This window comes from Liolophura sinensis, chromosome 8 (genome assembly GCF_032854445.1).
Source record: "Liolophura sinensis isolate JHLJ2023 chromosome 8, CUHK_Ljap_v2, whole genome shotgun sequence".
Lineage (NCBI taxonomy): Eukaryota > Metazoa > Mollusca > Polyplacophora > Chitonida > Chitonidae > Liolophura > Liolophura sinensis.
In genome coordinates, this window is record NC_088302.1 from 44946484 (window position 1) to 44964486 (window position 18003).

The 18003-nt window shown below is 39.6% G+C and overlaps 1 protein-coding gene across 7 annotated transcripts in view; it reads left to right on the plus strand.

The window, feature by feature from the left end:
- The window catches only part of LOC135472682 (ADAMTS-like protein 3), a 56373-nt gene extending 39006 nt beyond the window's left edge, over positions 1–17367 (plus strand). For 5 of the 7 annotated variants that reach the window (XM_064752301.1, XM_064752305.1, XM_064752302.1 and 2 more), the window contains 14 exons: positions 2730–2885; positions 3237–3370; positions 3619–3823; positions 4274–4412; positions 5376–5426; positions 7952–8036; positions 8449–8579; positions 9022–9183; positions 9315–9444; positions 9992–10205; positions 10387–11247; positions 13023–13205; positions 14464–14614; positions 16234–17367. In XM_064752301.1, coding sequence (XP_064608371.1) covers positions 2730–2885; positions 3237–3370; positions 3619–3823; positions 4274–4412; positions 5376–5426; positions 7952–8036; positions 8449–8579; positions 9022–9183; positions 9315–9444; positions 9992–10205; positions 10387–11247; positions 13023–13205; positions 14464–14614; positions 16234–16340 — 2709 coding nt within the window. In that variant the 3' untranslated portion in view covers positions 16341–17367. The remainder of the gene's footprint in view (positions 1–2729; positions 2886–3236; positions 3371–3618; positions 3824–4273; positions 4413–5375; positions 5427–7951; positions 8037–8448; positions 8580–9021; positions 9184–9314; positions 9445–9991; positions 10206–10386; positions 11248–13022; positions 13206–14463; positions 14615–16233) is intronic. The other 2 variants (XM_064752308.1, XM_064752307.1) reach the window with 2 other exon arrangements.
- The last annotated feature ends 636 nt before the right edge of the window (positions 17368–18003 follow it).

Genomic DNA, 18003 nt, shown 5'->3' on the forward strand with positions numbered 1-18003 from the left:
GGTTTAAAAAGAAGTATTCGTGTTGTGTTTATGAGAAATATCCTTCTTATAGCTTTAAACACAAATCAGATGTATTGTTTGAAACATAATGGGGTATAACTTGGATTATACGGGAATCAGAAATCGCTTTAATCATTTAACAGCTTTGTGCCTTAATTCTAGACAAGTGATGTCTAATAGATTGCAAGTGGTATCACTGCATTCCTGTTTTTACCTAATTCTGCTTAAGCCATGGTGCTAGGGTCGTGTCATTTGTTATTATTTAAGTACATACATAAAACCCTAACTGTCAACTGACATGAAGCAAGGGCTACGTGTGACGATTTCCCAAGAATCACACTATCATCGCTGCTCTGGTTTTACTCTCTATGCTCTGCAAGTCTTTTATACTGGCTCCTGTTGCATTCAGTATGGTTGAATTGTAGCTGTAAAAATGACCCCAAGTATTTTTAAGGCCATATCCTAATTCCGTTGATGACAACTTTACTGGATAAACTATCTGGGCAATTGTAAAAAAAAAATGCCCATGATAAGTTCGTCGGTATTGACGGCTGTTACTACATTCAACGTAGCATGTGGTGGAACATAGTCAGGCTAAGTTTGATAACACACAGTTAGAAAGCTCCATGTTTACAGAGACGTTCACTTAGCCAACTAAATATTGAGGAAGATAAGACCCACTTCGGTATCGTTGGGAAACTGTATATATACAGACGTTAAGATTTGCAAGTAGGTTGTATTGTAGAATATCTGGTATCTTCCAGTACATTGTGTAAATTGTCAATTTAATCACCAATTATTGTCTTTTTCAATATAATGTTATTTTCTTGATATACAAGTATGTAGAGTTTCTTGAAACACTGCCCTGGCTATAAAAATACCGTTAAGTTGTATAATCGTGTATAACCAACAACATTTTCCTCTTGCTGCCTTCTGTCAGTAGCTGATACCGGTTATTTCGGACTGTATGAGCGAAAGAACTATATTTTGTACACTGTAACTGATTATTTCCGAAATAATTAGGATCCCTAAACTTCACATTTTAAACTGAATTCCCTGCAACCAAAATCAAAGAAATGCTTTATCAAAAGCGTTAATGCTATACTTCGCTGAAGCCAGACATTGAGGTGCTTCATTTAATTTCGCTTTTTTCATATTAGATATAGAAGACTATACATGCAGTATGGAGAGTAAAACCAGAGGAGCGATCAAAGTGATGTTAACTGCAATTTATTAGACGTCACTGGCCTAGAACTACTCAAAGTGTCATCACGTTTGATTAAAAGTAACATAAAAACGGTGCAAAGTCAGTCCTCTGGGCTCTTAGTACAGATGCATACAATGGCAGTGTGGAAGGGTATGAGTTTGTCGGTGTAAGATTTGGAAGTAATAAAGTGCCACATAAATATGTTGTAAGACAAACCAAAACTGACGCATCAAAGTTCATTTCGAAAGATTTTTAAAGCAAATGACTTTTTATTTAACACATTTTTCACTAACAAAGGGTATGCCCTCGTAAGGCAGACACCAGACTGTTCCCATGTAGTACGATGTAGGGTTCTTCAGTACCCAATATCAGCAGAGTGACAGGTTCAAGTTGTATATCAAAGGAGAACACCCCGTGGGGTGTGTAATAAGTGGGGGGAGTCAACAAGTGGGCTCATAAAGTCGTGGGTAAGATATCAGCTTGATGTATAGAGCCTACTGGTGAAAAAGAGGTTTGTCAACTTCATAATGTCATAAAGCAAGATGTTACCGGTGGGCTTTTTACGCCGACAGTGTCCACCTTTTGACACGGAAACATTATATCATATGTGAACGGCTCTGTCTTAGTCACCATGCGCCCTGGTTAAGGTCTAGAATAACTGTACAGTGCTTGTAAAGTAATAAATCCATACAGAAAAGGGCCAGTCTCTGGCAACATGTACTCAGCACGATCCGGTCTTACTTAAGTTCGTTAGACATTCCTATACGACTCATAGACCATGAATGAACGTTCCAAGTAGATCATTGCAAAACCCAATCCCTAAACAACTTAAACACTAGCTCCAAAAGTGCAAGAAATAATACATAAATAGCAAATAAAGCTGACAACAGGAAAGATGAAAGCAGTCATCATTTTCCAATGATGCAGGTAAGGCTGTCAATAATTTAGTTGTGACATTCAATTCAAATTTAAAAACTGCAAGGACATACTAGTGCAACACTTACAGACCAGTATTTACAGGAACCATAGAAAAAGAACCCTTGATTAAAATGAGGCATTGCCTTAGTCATTTTGTTGTCATGATAATTGTCATTGTGCCAACATTAATGATAGGGACTTGTGCCAACAATGTGTGCAAAGAGATCAGAATGTAAGATGAACACAACTATCACATACAACCTCATATATAGTTCGTGTCACACATACTATACACATCAGGGTGCAAGCTCGCGAACATGTGTCGAACAGGTTTTCAGTGTGCATGTTAATGTATAGATAACAACAAAGTATCCATCGATGAGAAGATTTATGCGAATGATAAATATTTCATGAAAGAATGCCCGGGACAAGAACTTTCATCAGCTCTTTTATTGCGGCACTTTTTGAGTTTGTAATGAAAAAATCAGTTGAAAAATGAGATGTAATATTTTTGTAATAGGCGGCCGGATCTATACACGACTATGCGTTTTCTTTTTGCTGAATTTAGGATTATCCCATTCAACTCATGAAAACTATTTTTCAGCTCGTAGGCTGTGATGATGAACTGGGCTCCACGAAGTCTCTGGATAAGTGCGGCGTTTGTGGCGGTGACGGCACGAGTTGTCTCCCTTCTCTGAGTAGCTCGGGTGGGTTTGAATGGCGTTTGACTGGTTACAGCCCGTGTTCTGTGACGTGTGGGGTAGGTGACACATTCTAGGCTTGGCATATTGAAATATTGTATATCTTTATACTTTGATACTGAATTTATTACCATGAAATCCTTTAATCTTTAAAAAAGATTTCTTTAACGGACTAGACTCAGATGAAGTGGGTTTTTATCGAAAAAAATCTTAACATTTTTCAAGCATTCTAATAGGAATAACAAAGGGTAAGAGGATCTGTTCTTAATGCTGATTCGTCACGACATTAGACATAGTTTGGGGGATGTATATGCATCACATGTCCAAAGTTCTTTTGATATGAACTTCATAACATAAGTGTTGTAATCCTCATATATCATGGTGACATTGAAGGGTTTTTCTGATTGCAGGTGGGTATACATCACGTGACGGCCGTGTGCGAGGACAGCTCTACCAGGCTCATCGTGGACTCGGAGAACTGTGCCCATCTCACTCAACCTGCCGCTGTCAAGCAGAAATGTATTCAACCGAGATGCATCGTACCGTAAGTATGACAGAAATTATGACTCAGGAACATGTTTAGTTTGATATTTTGCTGTGCTAAATACTACTACGTCTTGAGGAATATGGAATTTGAGTTTAGGGTTAATGGTGTTGCTTGGTATCTGAAATTAAGAGTAGTCGACATTCCAAGCATGGTAACTTAAAATAGATTTATCAAAATATGTCATTGTGCAGATTTTGTTACTTGTATGCAGGGCTAATATTGACCTATCTCTTTCTTGCTTCCAGGGAATGGTTTGAGGGAGAATGGCAGGAATGTTCTAAGTCGTGCAACGAAGGAGTGCGCAGGCGTCATGTTTACTGTGCTGAAATCACGGAAAATGGCGGACATCGACGCATTCCGGATACGCATTGTGCACAGTCCAGGCCACCAACCACGGGACCCTGTAATACTGAACGTTGTCCCACCTGGTACGCCGGGGAATGGTCTCCGGTAAGCTGTAGTATTCTGCTTTTTTATTAAGCCGATGTGGAATCAAGGGAAGTTATCCTGATTAACGTGATACTCAATAATCGACGCTTAATGAGTATGTTAAAATCTCAATATACACACACGTTATGGTCACCAGAAGTTCCCATTTTGATATGCTGTTCTCACAAAAACATTTGTTGAGTTTTCACAGTTTACTCAAACATGATACAGCAACTTTTCAAGAGGCTTGAAACTTGGTTAAAGATAAAAGCCTATAGGATGATATATTATCGTTGCCAATTTTCTGTCGGAAGAAACCACTAGTCTTTCCATCTATTTAAATATGAAATCTACCAACGTTTGTAATGCTTGTACGTTCAGTTACCAAACCTAATCCATTCACAATTTAATTACTTAAGTCACCTGCAAGAATTTCGATCTGGGATCAAACAGAAGTATTTTTTGTTGCAGTGTACAGCCACATGCGGAGGTGGAAGTCAATATCGTGAGGTGATCTGCCGCCAAATGGCAGGGCACGCGTGTGATGAGGCTGCCAAACCTCAGGCCATCCGCAAATGTACGGCTACTGTAGCATGTAAGGGACCTACAGGTGGGTGTATTGTGCTGACCTTGTCTATTAAGATACCGGATTAAAATGAATAACATCTCACTGCATATCATCACATTTTAAAATGCTGTATCATTATTGCCTAACTTTATGAATACGGATTCATATTGTCCAATACTGTAAGCTGATTACCGTTCACAGAACACCTTACTAAACAATCATTCGGCGAGGTGCTTAACACAACCCACTTCATTTTGGCAGAGGTTTATAATATATTTCCAATCCTAACTTCATTGGGTGGGATTGGACGGATATTTATTTATATTTGTCAACAAAGATAGTTTTGAAAGAGTTACATTAGAAATTTTTGGGCAAAAAATCGATCAGCGCAAGTCCAATCGTATCAGCTATTATTTTGGAGTACACCAAATAATTATCTTTCGCAAAATTATTGTGCATTGTAACTTTTTCAGAGTAATGTAAGCTATTTTTCGTTAATACAGAAGAATATATTTGATTAGCGAATATTTATTTTTTGTTATCTTTTGTGCATATTTCTTAAGCGTAAGCAAAAGTAGTTTTATGCCACACATATGACAACGTTTGAGGTAATGCGTTTAATTTCAGATCATGTACATGTAGTAAAATATACACGTCGACATATACCACAATGATGTGTTTTTATTCTGCTATAATAGATATATTCTTCTCTTAGGACGAGACACGAGTAACTCTTCCACCTTCAAGTTACAAATTATATTCAGTCCCTAGACACGTTTTTCTCGTAGGACTTGCAGTGAAGAAGAATTTTATATTAAAAGTGTATCCTAGAATTGATCGCGCTAAAATGAGATAATTCTAAAGTTTCGCTTAGGATCAAATTTCCCGCTCTCCACTCTCTGCCCTCTGAAAACTGCACCATAGCTTGCACCATAGTCACAGTTTCTGAAAGTTCTATGACGACACACTGACTTCACTATAACGCTGCTATTCACTTAACGACAGACGCCCCTGATTCAGCAACAACAGCTGCACACATTATCCATCTCGTGGAGGGTGAGTAGCGGCTACCTTGTAACCCGTTAGTTTCCCTGTCTTAGATGAGAATGTCTGATATCCGGCTTATCTCCCCTCATTCTGAAGATTTCTTTGCGAAGACCTTATTTCCTCTGAATGTCAGCCTTACCAAGTGTCACTTCGGTTTCGTTTCAAGCTCTTGCAGATCAAAATGTAACCTTTTTCAAGTGGGCTAACTACTCCTCGCTCCTTGGAAGCCATCCCTAAATTTCTAAAACTCTCTTCTTTTTACGTTAAACATACCTTTATTTTTGCACAACTATTTGACCTAGGTTTTTAGGTCAGTGCTCATTTTGGGGTAAAAACTCAAGCGTCACTTGGTTGATCTGACATTAACTGAGAACTCAACTAGGCACCAATATAGCGTTTTGATAAGTCTTCGTTGTTGCCTGGTTTCTCTCCAAAGCATTGTACGTGTGCATTATCGAATTGAACGTGTTTGAATAGTAGTTATATGACAAACATACATGAACCTCATCAGCTCTTTTGCCAGTATGTAGGAGACCGATGATAGTATTGAAATATTTCCTGGATAGCTGTACCATTAATCCACTGTAGATTGTATTTGTTACCTCGTGTGTCTTTCTATTGCCATTACTGTTTTGAGTGCAACAAAATGTTATAATCTCCATCCATGTATATTATTGGGCATGAAAGTAGATTATTAGTCTGATCGGTAGATTGGATATATATTTTCTTCTAGAGACTAGCGAGGCAATCTCAGGATCGGACGGTGAGTGGTTGGTGCATCTATTTTGTATACACCGTAAGCTGTTACCGCTGGGTACACAAGATGTCTTCCACACCAATTTGAAGAGAATGGCCAGCAGGCTTCAGATACCATACTCTGATATATACAGATGCAACTATGGAAACTATCAGGTACATGAGGCCAAAAAATAAAAACAAACACTAAAATACGGATATATTTCAAGGACGAGATCGGTTCCCTGTGGTCGCAGTATAGTAGCCGTGCTATGGCACGTTTGTGGCAGCGTATTTCAGGAGACAGACATACAAATTAGAATTTGTAAAGAATGATTCAACATATAGCCAGAGAAGCCAGGGATCTTTTCCTACGGCAAATTCGAGTTTCCGGTTTGTGCTTGCATTACACTTAATATGTTACCGTAGCAATTCGAGTTATCGAATTATATACATTACCGAAACACTGCACACAGTTCTAGGCATTGCTTCACTTGGTTATCTTTGTTTTTGTTGTTTGTGTTTTGACAAATTTGATCATAACTACTATGTTTAGACACTTTCAAGTACATTCAACAAAGACCCACCAAGAAAGCGAACCGTTTTAAAACATTTCTTGTCAGACGACACGTATTTTTCTCAGTATACTTCCATTTGGCTAGGTTGACCAGGGGTAACAGCTTACCTGTGTATGGATGTGGTTGATGTACGGTGTATATAGCATTAAGTCTGTGACGGGTACGGCATTTGTTTGGTAGTATCCCCTTTTTATCAACTTCTCTTAGCTATCCCTTCAACCTGACTGTTTTCATTCCCCCAGATCTGACCTGCATTTGTATAATCACGTTTGTTCCCCTAGCTTGACTTTAGCATGTATGTATTTATTGTATTGATGTCATATAGTATTTGATATATGGATGTTGTGTCAGGTAAATCAAATATAAGCCATTCGTTTATAAGATCGTAGAACTGTTATAAGGTGAGGCAGTGGTAACCTTGTGTGTTAGATGAGCTGTTATAATGTCTTATCGTTTAGCGTTTATGCTTGTGGCTCTTAACAATCAGTGTTGTGATTTAACAATTTGGTTTACCATACCGATTCCCAACTAATATGTTCATTTTGTGTAATATATTAAAGTCCTTATGTGTGCCAGTTTTGTTATTTAAAAACCTTTTGTTATATCCGTATAGTTTTTCAGTACAATCAATTTATGTGATCTATATTCATGTGAGTAAAGTTAACAGTACCTTGCCTATGTGAATGACTTGCATGATTATGTAGTGAAACATGACAATGATGTATACTGAAATGCCATTCCTGTATGGATTATGCCTGATTCTGATAAATATACTGGAGGCTTATTTGTGTGTATTTTTATCCATATCGACCAACGTCGTCTTGCCATTTATATGCTTACATTTAAATAGAAATTATGTTAGTCTTATTAGAACGAAACATGAATCGCGCAGTGTGGTGATTCATTTTACAATAGTTTTTTTAAATAAATCGATGTTTTACGTTTTCATTTAACAGTACATTGCACATTTACAACATGGATAAACCTGAAAGATACCTTTGAAAAACAGCGATCTGTATGTCCTTCTCCCATCTTTATGTAACAAGACTTAGACAGCGGTATAAAGACACGTATTAACATCACAACCTTACCTGCGGGGAGAGACAAATTTGGAGAATTTTAGGAACATTAAGCTAAATATTAGCTGTTGTTTTATAGCCCATGAGGAAAATATAACCTGTAATGCTTTGCCATATCAGCCAATGCTTCATTTATCTACAGACGACAGACAAGAGATGAAAATCGCTCAGCAAAACTCCAAGCATGACGAGAGTAACGCAAATTTAAAAGCAACCACATCGCCAAGGTATGTGGATACCGCGTAAACTGTTATTATCATGCATTTGATCAGTAATTTGAGGTTTTGGAATACTTTGTGATCTTTAATTTGGTTTACGTATTCTGTAATCATTGTTTACATGATGGGCATGACCTGTATTTGCTAAGCCATCGACAATGGACATATTACCTGCTGGTAAACTGTAGTTAAAAGTCACAGTTGATTTTGGGCGGAGAAAGATTCATATATTTTTACACTCTCAGCTAATCGTTCCCAATCTTTAAATACAAGAAACTGAATTTATCATTTGCCATTTACCCTGAGATGTAAAATATAGGTGGTGTCTGACTTAATTAATGTTGTGGTATATGATATGTGCTGCATTAACTTCCAAGTAATAGCTTTGTATTTCAATAATTGTGTTGCGAATCTCTCACAGCTTCGTTGTTTCGTCATGGAGTCCGTGTAGCGCGTCCTGCGGCACTGGGGTGAAGACGCGGACGGTCACCTGTGAGGTGTTCCTCACTTACCTGGACCGGATAGAGACGCTGCCGGATATTGACTGTAATGGTAAGAAATTCAGGCATTATATAACCTCATAAAAACACACTTTTATTATACGATTAAAAAAACAATCGTATCGTCAAGTTTTTACCTGTACAAGGCTAGCAAGTTGTATTGCATCAGATTAATTCAGGAAACCCGTGACTACCTGTATGTACCAAACACATGTCCCGGTGCCTGTTTCATGCAATAGGCCTTCTCAGTTTATTCAAAAACTTTTACATATGGTTTTATAGACCGACATGTATGCTTGGTGCTCAGACTGTTAATTTCAGAACATGCACAATAACGGCAATCTTTGTACGTGCTTTGCTTTATGTTTGCCTCATAAGCGTACGCTCAAGTACTGTGAGTTCTGACAACATATATGAGTACGCAGTTTTTGCATTATTCAACAGCTTCCATTCTCTCATTTATTTAGCTCTGAAGGTATTACGGCATTTTTCAGGTAAGAAACCTGTTAGTGAGAAGTGGTGTTATGCAGGCTCTTGTAACAGTACCAACAACACTCACGATATCAGCTGGAATGATCTGCCCAGTGACCACAGCCGAGATGCCTACAGCTGGAGATACGGAAACTTTACTCCCTGCAGTAAAAGTTGTCTTCGAGGTGGGTAAATACCTTCATATCTTGCTTTCAGATGTTAATTAGATTTCACCTAATTGTCCAAGCAGTATAATGTCAGTTTTATTTTCTCACTGCATTACCACAATATAACTCGCTGGATTGTCGTCTTCAAGGTCGACAGGACTCGATGGTAGACTGTGTCCTGAATCTAGACGGTATGGTGGTTAATCCCAAGTTCTGCTCCGCTCTCCCGGGCCTTCATACCATATCCAGAGTCTGCAATGACATAGCCTGTCCGCCAAGGTACGAGTTATTCAAACTACATTTTTGGGGAATGAGGCGCCTTTTCTTGCGACTCAGGTCGAAGCTTAATTGACCAATGCAATACCCAAGCACTGCCTTACCAATTTGTCCACAAATAGTCATCGCAAACGCAGGAATAATCAACAGAAAGCACAACTTCACACGAAATAATTTTAGACGGGAATCGTTTCTTATTAGGTGCTACACATGGTCAAAAATATGTAACACGCCATGTTCGATCAGTGAAATCAGCTCAGTACAGGAGGATATTTTAGGTCAAAGAGCACATTCCAGGCTTCGGTTACTTTTGGTTCAAATTTAAATAAATAGTTCGTTTAAATGAAGTCAGTTCCATTGTTTTCCAGTGAGTGACCTGGAGTTTTTTGGTAGACCTTGTAGTTTTCTTCGATGACCCCTGTCGGTTCATCAGTTGCTGGATGATTGTAAGTTTTTCAGTGCCAACTGAGCTAGTCAACCACGAGAAATGAAATACGCTCATAACAAAATCTGATAGAGTTCACATCGAGTGTTGAATTGTGTTTTTAAGGTGGGAGATTAGTGGGTTTGGTCGGTGCTCTGTGAAGTGTGGGGGAGGTATCAGTCGGCGGCCTGTGCGGTGTGTCCAGCAAATGGCCCCAGGGGAGGAGAACGTTGTGATGGTGGATGAGAGCCAGTGTACCGGGGCTAAGAGGCCAGAGACAGAAGAGCCGTGTAACGAACATCCGTGCCCCGCAAAATGGCGCACTGGCAAGTGGTCACAGGTGAGGGGTGCAATAGTATTACATTGTAATTCCGGACCCAGTGTAATCCCGGGTTTTACAGTCGTCATTAAAAACAGCTTCTCTTTGTAAGATGTAAATATTGTCAGGGAAATATCTGACTTTCAAGCTGGGGTGGTATATAAACACCAGAAGAATTTGAACCTTGCCCTTTTCGTTTCAGTGCTCGATGCCCTGTGGTGGAGGGTTACAGACGCGGGAGGTGATCTGTGAAAAATTAGTGCTGCATAATAATTACGTCATAGTGCCAGAGATAGAATGTCCTGGTGAAGAGAAGCCCGTACGGAGGAGGTGGTGTGTGACAGATTGTACCAACAGAACACCCAAGATAAGGACGGAAAACAGCACCTTTATACAATTTACCTCCACCAAAAAGATAGTGCTCAAAGTGGGTGGAAGTGCTTTAATTCTTCCAGGCGCAACAGTGGTTGTGAAGTGCCCTGTGCGCAGATTCAACCGAAACTTGATATTGTGGTATAGACAAGGTCGTGTAGTACAATCCAAGGGCAGGGTGAAAGCCTTGAAAAACGGAGCTCTCCGCATTAGGAGGGCCAAATTGTACTCTGATTCCGGTAAATACATGTGTGTGGCGTCGGGCGTCAACGCCAGTATAGAAATACAATTCCAGACAAGGACTGAGGCGAAACAAAAAGCCAAAGTGAGACAGAAATATTTAGACACTATTGCCCACAGCCGGGAATTTAATAAACTATTTAAACAGTCATTAAAACTGTCAAGTAGAATTCCTTGGAAAGATCAACCAGGAATTGTGAAAGATGAGAGCTACGCGAGCAGCTCCGCACAAACTATGTTCGTGGCCGGTGATTGGTCACCGTGTTCGAAATCGTGCGGTGGAGAAGGCATACAGCAGCGGAAGGTGACGTGTGAGGAAATGAGCACCGGATACACACGGATTATGTCATTTCACAAATGCAAAAAGAAAGGACTCGTACCCCCCGAATCGGAGCGAAAATGCTCCTCAGATGAGAAATGTCCTCAGTGGACAAGTGGTGAATGGTCTCCTGTGAGTATACTATACAGTCTGGCTTCTCGTCATTTACGCACTCCTACTTCTTTTCCACTCCTACTTCTTTTTTTCTTACCAGAATAGATGGACATTTTTTGTAAAGTTATGCTTTAAAGAGCTACTTTGGTGTCAAAACACCTGTGCCTTAAAAGCAAGGTAAATTCATAAAGACTGGGGTAGTCTGAATTGCTTTCCTAAATTGTGAAAATATTGCAGTGAATTAAAATCAATATTGTACGTTTCGACAGAGTATACGGAAACAAAACATTTCTGTCCCTTCCACTTTGCCTGGTGTGACGTCACCCACGAACACATGACGTCATCAATCGCTGACGTATATCCACAAATAACGCTGCCTTTTCAAACGCCCTTGACGTCATCCCAGCATAAATGCCTTACTGAACGTCACATCTGCCTGATTGGACGTCATACATGGAATATTATCACGTCACATCAGGAAAATTTTACGGACACAGCCGAAGATTTTGTTTTCAAGGAATCTTTAGTTATATGGGTTAACTAGTGTTATTCATCAAAATCCTATTGAAACATAGTGTTAGGCTTATTCCGTAGGATTTCTTTCATATCATTGTAATATTTCTACGCAATTCGTACTCTGACCAGAGTGGCACTTTAATTAACAGTTTACCTTCCTTATTTAAAATGGAGAGATTTTAGAACAAAATCTTAGTAAAATCTAAAACCATGATATATGATGGAACACTTTCAGGTAATTTACCTTTCTTGCTTTTGTTGTCTTTCTCTGCATTTTGAGCATTAAAACGTTCAGCAAAATATCGCTACGATCTAATTAAGCATGACAGGTATGCGCACGACGTTTGTTTGGCAATGCTTGTCACTAGTACCGCATACCTAACTAACCTCGCATTGCTTCAGGCGAAGAAATGATGCTTCGGTGAATAGTCTATTACTGTGTGTAAAATACTAAATGACCACATTGTACACGTAAATACATGCTTATTTTTGCCTCCCGAAGTTCAGTTACAACCTATGGATATATTAAAATTTTGCACTGTGCACAAGTGGTCTGAACCATTGTGGCGAAATTTTTACCTGTATACCCTCTGAGATTCTGTAGTGGTGGCCAATATAAATGGTCAACAATTTCGGTGAACCCAAAACAAAGCCCTACATTAAACAGATATCGAACTGATTAATGACCAAGATATTCTTGGCTTTGAACATATCACCTTTTACACAAATTTTTTCTATTCTTGCACCTGGCTTTGCAATCAATCAATCAACTTGTAGTATAAGCTCAACATGCTAAGTTTTACTCTCTATGCTGTGATCTTTTATATTTCCTCCGACATATTATTAGTTCATAAACATACTCACGCTTTTACTAGCTGTGTTACACTTTCGTACATCCTGCTGCATGGTCTACTATGTACTTTATCACAACTCACCACTTTAGTTTCACCTCCATTGGCGGGATTAATTACAACGCTTCCGAACACTAGGATCCTTTATCTGTAGATTGTAGAATTTTGCAAAATATAGAGCACATTGCACATATTGGAAAGTTTTCTTAACTTTCATTATATTGAGTCAAGTGCCAGCGTTGTCCCAATGGTTTTTTTTTCAAGAAGATGATTGCAACACATTGTTCGATAAATGACGTCACGATGACGTCATTTGTTGCTCGGTAAATGACTTCAGCATAACGTCATTTTATGAGTAAAAAGTTCCTGTCTAGATATCTGTAATAGGAATCAGTAGTTTACCGACTTGTAATTTTGATATTTTAGTGTTCCGACGAGGAATGTGTTAAAGATGGCTATTCAGTGCAGATTCGAGACGTTCAGTGTTCGTTCCAAAACGGCTCTGCAGCCAAATCCATTTTCTGTTTCCCCAACGTTCGCCCGACACACAGGCGGGAATGTGAAAACAAGGACTGTAAATCAGTCTGGGAAACATCCGATTGGTCAGAGGTAAGACAAGGGTGTGGTTTTGAAATCCATTGGCAACAGACAACTAAATCATTCTCCGGAAATCATATATTGTTGGTCATGTAAGACTTGCAGCTGAAGTCATAATCGTGTAAGTTTTTTGTGACTGACTACTAACCAGCTTAATTCTACTGTCACTAAACATCAGTGAAGGTTATTTAAATGGGTGCTACATTTCATTGTCATGATCTTTTTTCCAATTTGGAATTCTGTCAGAAACGATAACTGACCCTAACACACCGGATTTGGTCATCTGAATTTTGCTTGACCTATTATGCACGTGCTTTCCATAACAGCCTAATACGACATGATCCATCCATGTCATTGCTTGAAGGTGTCCGAGAATACAGTAACTTGTATTTTGTATTTTGCCTGTGGTAAAAAAAAATATGATCGACATGAGCCAAATATGAAATACAACTAACAGTGAACAAACCGTGTCTGGTATAACCTAAAGCATGCATACTCTTTCTCTATATAATTTACGGTGGGGTTGTTTCCGTACATTTTTATCATAAAAAAGGTAAGCGTGACACAGTGTTGGCCCTTAATTGCTGGTAAAGGAGACCCGTGGTTCGTGCCGGAAGTTCCTTAACCATTAACCAGTTATGCCACATTGTTGAATCCAGGGACCTGATTCGTAAGGCCATTTTGGTCCAAACTTTTGGTCTTATTTACAGAACAAAATATTTGCAGCTAGTTTCTTAAACTTAGCTAAATTTTACAACATCACAGAATGAGCTGTCAAATTTGATTTCGTGTATAAATCTAAGTGTTGGGTTAATTTGGATGATAGTTTAGGGAAATCACTTTGTGAAAGGGGCCCCTGATATCTGGATAGGCTGCGGCTGTGAGCGATAGGCGTTTGTTTTCACCACGTTCTGCCCGTTTTTCTCCACCATTGAATCATGCAATGAGAATTCTTGAGAACGGCCATAAACACTAATTTCAGTAGATAAATTAACACATAAATAAATAAAATGTATTAAGCAATAAGCAGTAAAGAAGGCTTTGGGGTTACTTAGCAATTCTTCAGCCATCTGACGACGAAGACGACGAAGTAAGACAGTCAACTACCTGATTGTGGTGACACTCCCAGAGCTTTGCTCATTTTCCTTATCAACCTATACACCTGGCTGCCATCTTATGAGTAAAACATTCTTGTGTGTGTGACCATACTATCAAATAATGAATACAAAATAGATACAGTTTTAATCACAGAACACTCTGTTGTTTACAGTGTATTCCGCCGTGCTCTGGCGCTGGTAAAAAGACCCGGATGTTGTATTGTGTCTGGGGGAAGAGTGGATTACCGGCTGGCGTAAACTGCCGGAAGAAACCGAGGCCAGCTGTCACAAAGCCTTGCAGAACGAGGCTCTGTACGTTTGGAAGTAAGTTGTGAGAAGGTCCAATGTGCAAATTTCGCATAATATAAGATCATTTATCAAAGTGTATCAAGTTCATACACTTGGCCATTAATTTCAGTTTGGGTTGGCTGGTCAGCATCTTTCCTGGAGAAGCTTTGTTAGGTAGACCTTCCTGCCTTTCTTAGGTAGGCCTACCTGCCTTTGTTAGGTAGGCCTGCCTGCCTTTCTTAGGTAGGTCTACCTGCCTTTCTTAGGTTGGCCTACCTGCCTTTCATAGGTAGGCCTACCTGCCTTTCTTAGGTAGGCCTACCTGCGGAAGCCAGCTATAGTATCAACCGAGCTCAGCCTAGTTTCCTCCATCAACATAAACCAGCTTAGTCCGTGAAATTCAAACAAAACAATACAGTGTGCGTAGTCAAGGAATAGCTGATTATGTCACTTAGGTCAGATGCCACTTAGACGTGAAGAGCTGGTTATGTGAACACTTAGGTCAGATGCCACTTACACGGGAAGAGCTGGTTATGTAAACACTTAGATCAGATGCCACTTAGACGCGAAGAGCTGGTTATGTAAACGCTTAGGTCAGATGCCACTTAGACGCGAAGAGCTGGTTATGTAAACACTTAGGTCAGATGCCACTTACGCGCGAAGAGCTGGTTATGTAAACATTTAGGTCAGATGCCACTTAAACGCGAAGATCTGATTATGTAAACACTTAGGTCAGATGCCACTTAGACGCGAAGAGCTGGTTATTATAAACACTTAGGTCAGATGCCACTTAGACGCGAAGAGCTGGTTATGTAAACACTTAGGTAAGATGCCACTTAGACGCGAAGAGCTGGTTATGTAAACACTTAGTTCAGATCCACTTAGAAGCGAAGAGCTTGTTATGTAAACACTTAGGTCAGATGTCACTTAGACGCGAAGAGCTGGTTATTATAAACACTTAGGTCAGATGTCACTTAGACGGGAAGAGCTGGTTATGTAAACACTTAGGTCAGATGCCACTTACACGCGAAGAGCTGATGATGTAAACACTTAGGTCAGATGCCTCTTAGACGCGAAGAGCTGGTTATGTAAACGCTTAGGTCAGATGCAACTTAGACGCGAAGAGCTGATTATGTAAACACTTAAGTCAGATGCCACTTAAATGCGAAGAGCTGGTTATGTAAACACTTAGATCAGATGCCACTTAGACGCGAAGAGCTGGTTATGTAAACACTTAGGTCAGATGCCACTTAGACGCGAAGAGCTGATTATGTAAACACTTAGTTCAGATGCCACTTAGACGCGAAGAGCTGATCATGTAAACATTTAGGTCAGATGCCACTTAGACACGAAGAGCTCGTTATGTAAACACTTAGGTCAGATGCCACTTACACGCGAAGAGCTGGTTATTATAAACACTTAGGTCAGATGCCACTTAGACGCGAAGAGATGGTTATGTAAACACTTAGTTCAGATGCCACTTAGACGCGAAGAGCTGGTTATGTAAACACTTAGGTCTGATGCCACTTAGACGTGTAGCCCAATGAATTAGCATCCTGTTCTTGCTGAAGACACTTTTAAGCTCTGCTTTTTAAATGCTTCCTAGAACAACATTTTCATGAAGGCGCTAATAAATGTTCCCTTTCAAATTTCAGACTGCCTTGACGATTCCAAACATTGCAGCTTGGTGAAGATGCTTCGTATGTGCAAATATAACAATTTCAAGAGACGATGCTGTAAAACGTGCTCTGATTGGTTGTAATACTGGATCTTTTTTTCTTTTTTGGGCGTAAACATTGCGCTTGTTTGTATTTATTCAACACACGGATATTGCGACGTGTAATAAATGTGACCTGAAGTGCTTTACTCATTTCCACCGAGCTATTCCTTGGGGAACGAAGTGTCGTGAGGGTGCTCGTGACGATTTCCGTGAAATAATGTACAGAGTGTTGGACAAGGTCCTAGACATGTGCTCCTATACTGTACCTTGTATGTGCATATATGCCTGTATCATGCTATGGGGATTACATTGACGTCTCCACGAACCATGGTATTGTACAGCGCTAGACCATCAGTGAATGACGTTCACATCTTTGTCTATGGATCTGTACGATATTGTGCTATATTCAAACCGTATGTGCTATATTCATGTTCCATATTTTCCGTGAGTTATAGCGACAATATATCTGAGGACTAACGTTACAGAAATCAGAGATCTGAGCAAAACGATTCAACAATTATCCGTGATGTCATGATTGTGCTTGGCTGACGTTTATTTCCAACCTTGTCGCTTTGAGGTGACAAGGTTGGAATAAAACCACAAAGTAATTAATGTAAGAGGAAATTGGTGAAGACATATTTAAACTCTCCAAAATGACTTTGTAATCAGCCAAACCAGGAAGACCCCAATTTGACTGTAATCATGGACAGGCTAACTTTCTGCTTTTAATTGCTGTTGTATTGATTTTTGTCGCTGTTTTGCACAGTTAATTAAATCCGTGAAAGATGGCTTAAACACGTTGTTTGAAATGCCAGTGAGAATGGCATACTATCGTTCATGGGATTTCTTCCGATTTATTGAGAATTCTACTCGGTGTGTTTGTGGTCATGTTGCTATAATAAATGGATGAACGTAATCTCTTCAATCCACAGGATTGACTGCATAAGTGCAAATGATGCGCTTGAAGCAAAGTTGTGCGTCAATCTTCAAACAGAAAGTTATTGAATCAATAAGTGGTTATGTATACTGTACGTCTTAGTACGAAAGCAATCTCTACGCTAATAAAGAACGTCTGAAAAATTGTCTTTTCCAGTTTTGTTCTGGCTTCTTACGACATAAATGTAAATAATGATATTTACTTATTTGAACTGAAGTGACCTGGTTTCTGGGATGCAACTAACACCCTTCTGAGTTAAGCCTACGGCCCACCCACCGAGAACTGGATTCAAACACGCAGGCCCAGTGGTCAAGGGGGACCGCTTCGGTGACGTAATGGTTAGCGCCTCGAAGTCGGGAAACCCTGGTATCAAGCCCGTGCCAAAGATTATGAAAATGGTACTTGCTGCTGCCGGGCATGGCGCTCAGCACAGATAGGTTTGAGCAAGGAAACATGAGCTATAGTACACGCCATGAGCTATATTTAACGCCATGAGTTATACTAAACATTATTAGGTATTCGAAACGCCATGAGCTGCAGTAAACGCCATGAGTGCTATGGGCTATAGTAAGTGAAGTGAGCTATTGTGAACGCCATGAACTATAGAAAACGCCATGAGGTAAGGTAAACACGATGGGCTATAGTAAACGCCATGAGCTAAAATAAACGTCATACCTATACTAAACGCCATAAGCTATTTGAACCGACATGGACTATAGTAAACGCAATGAGCTATAGTAAACGCTATGTTCTATAGTAAACGCAGTG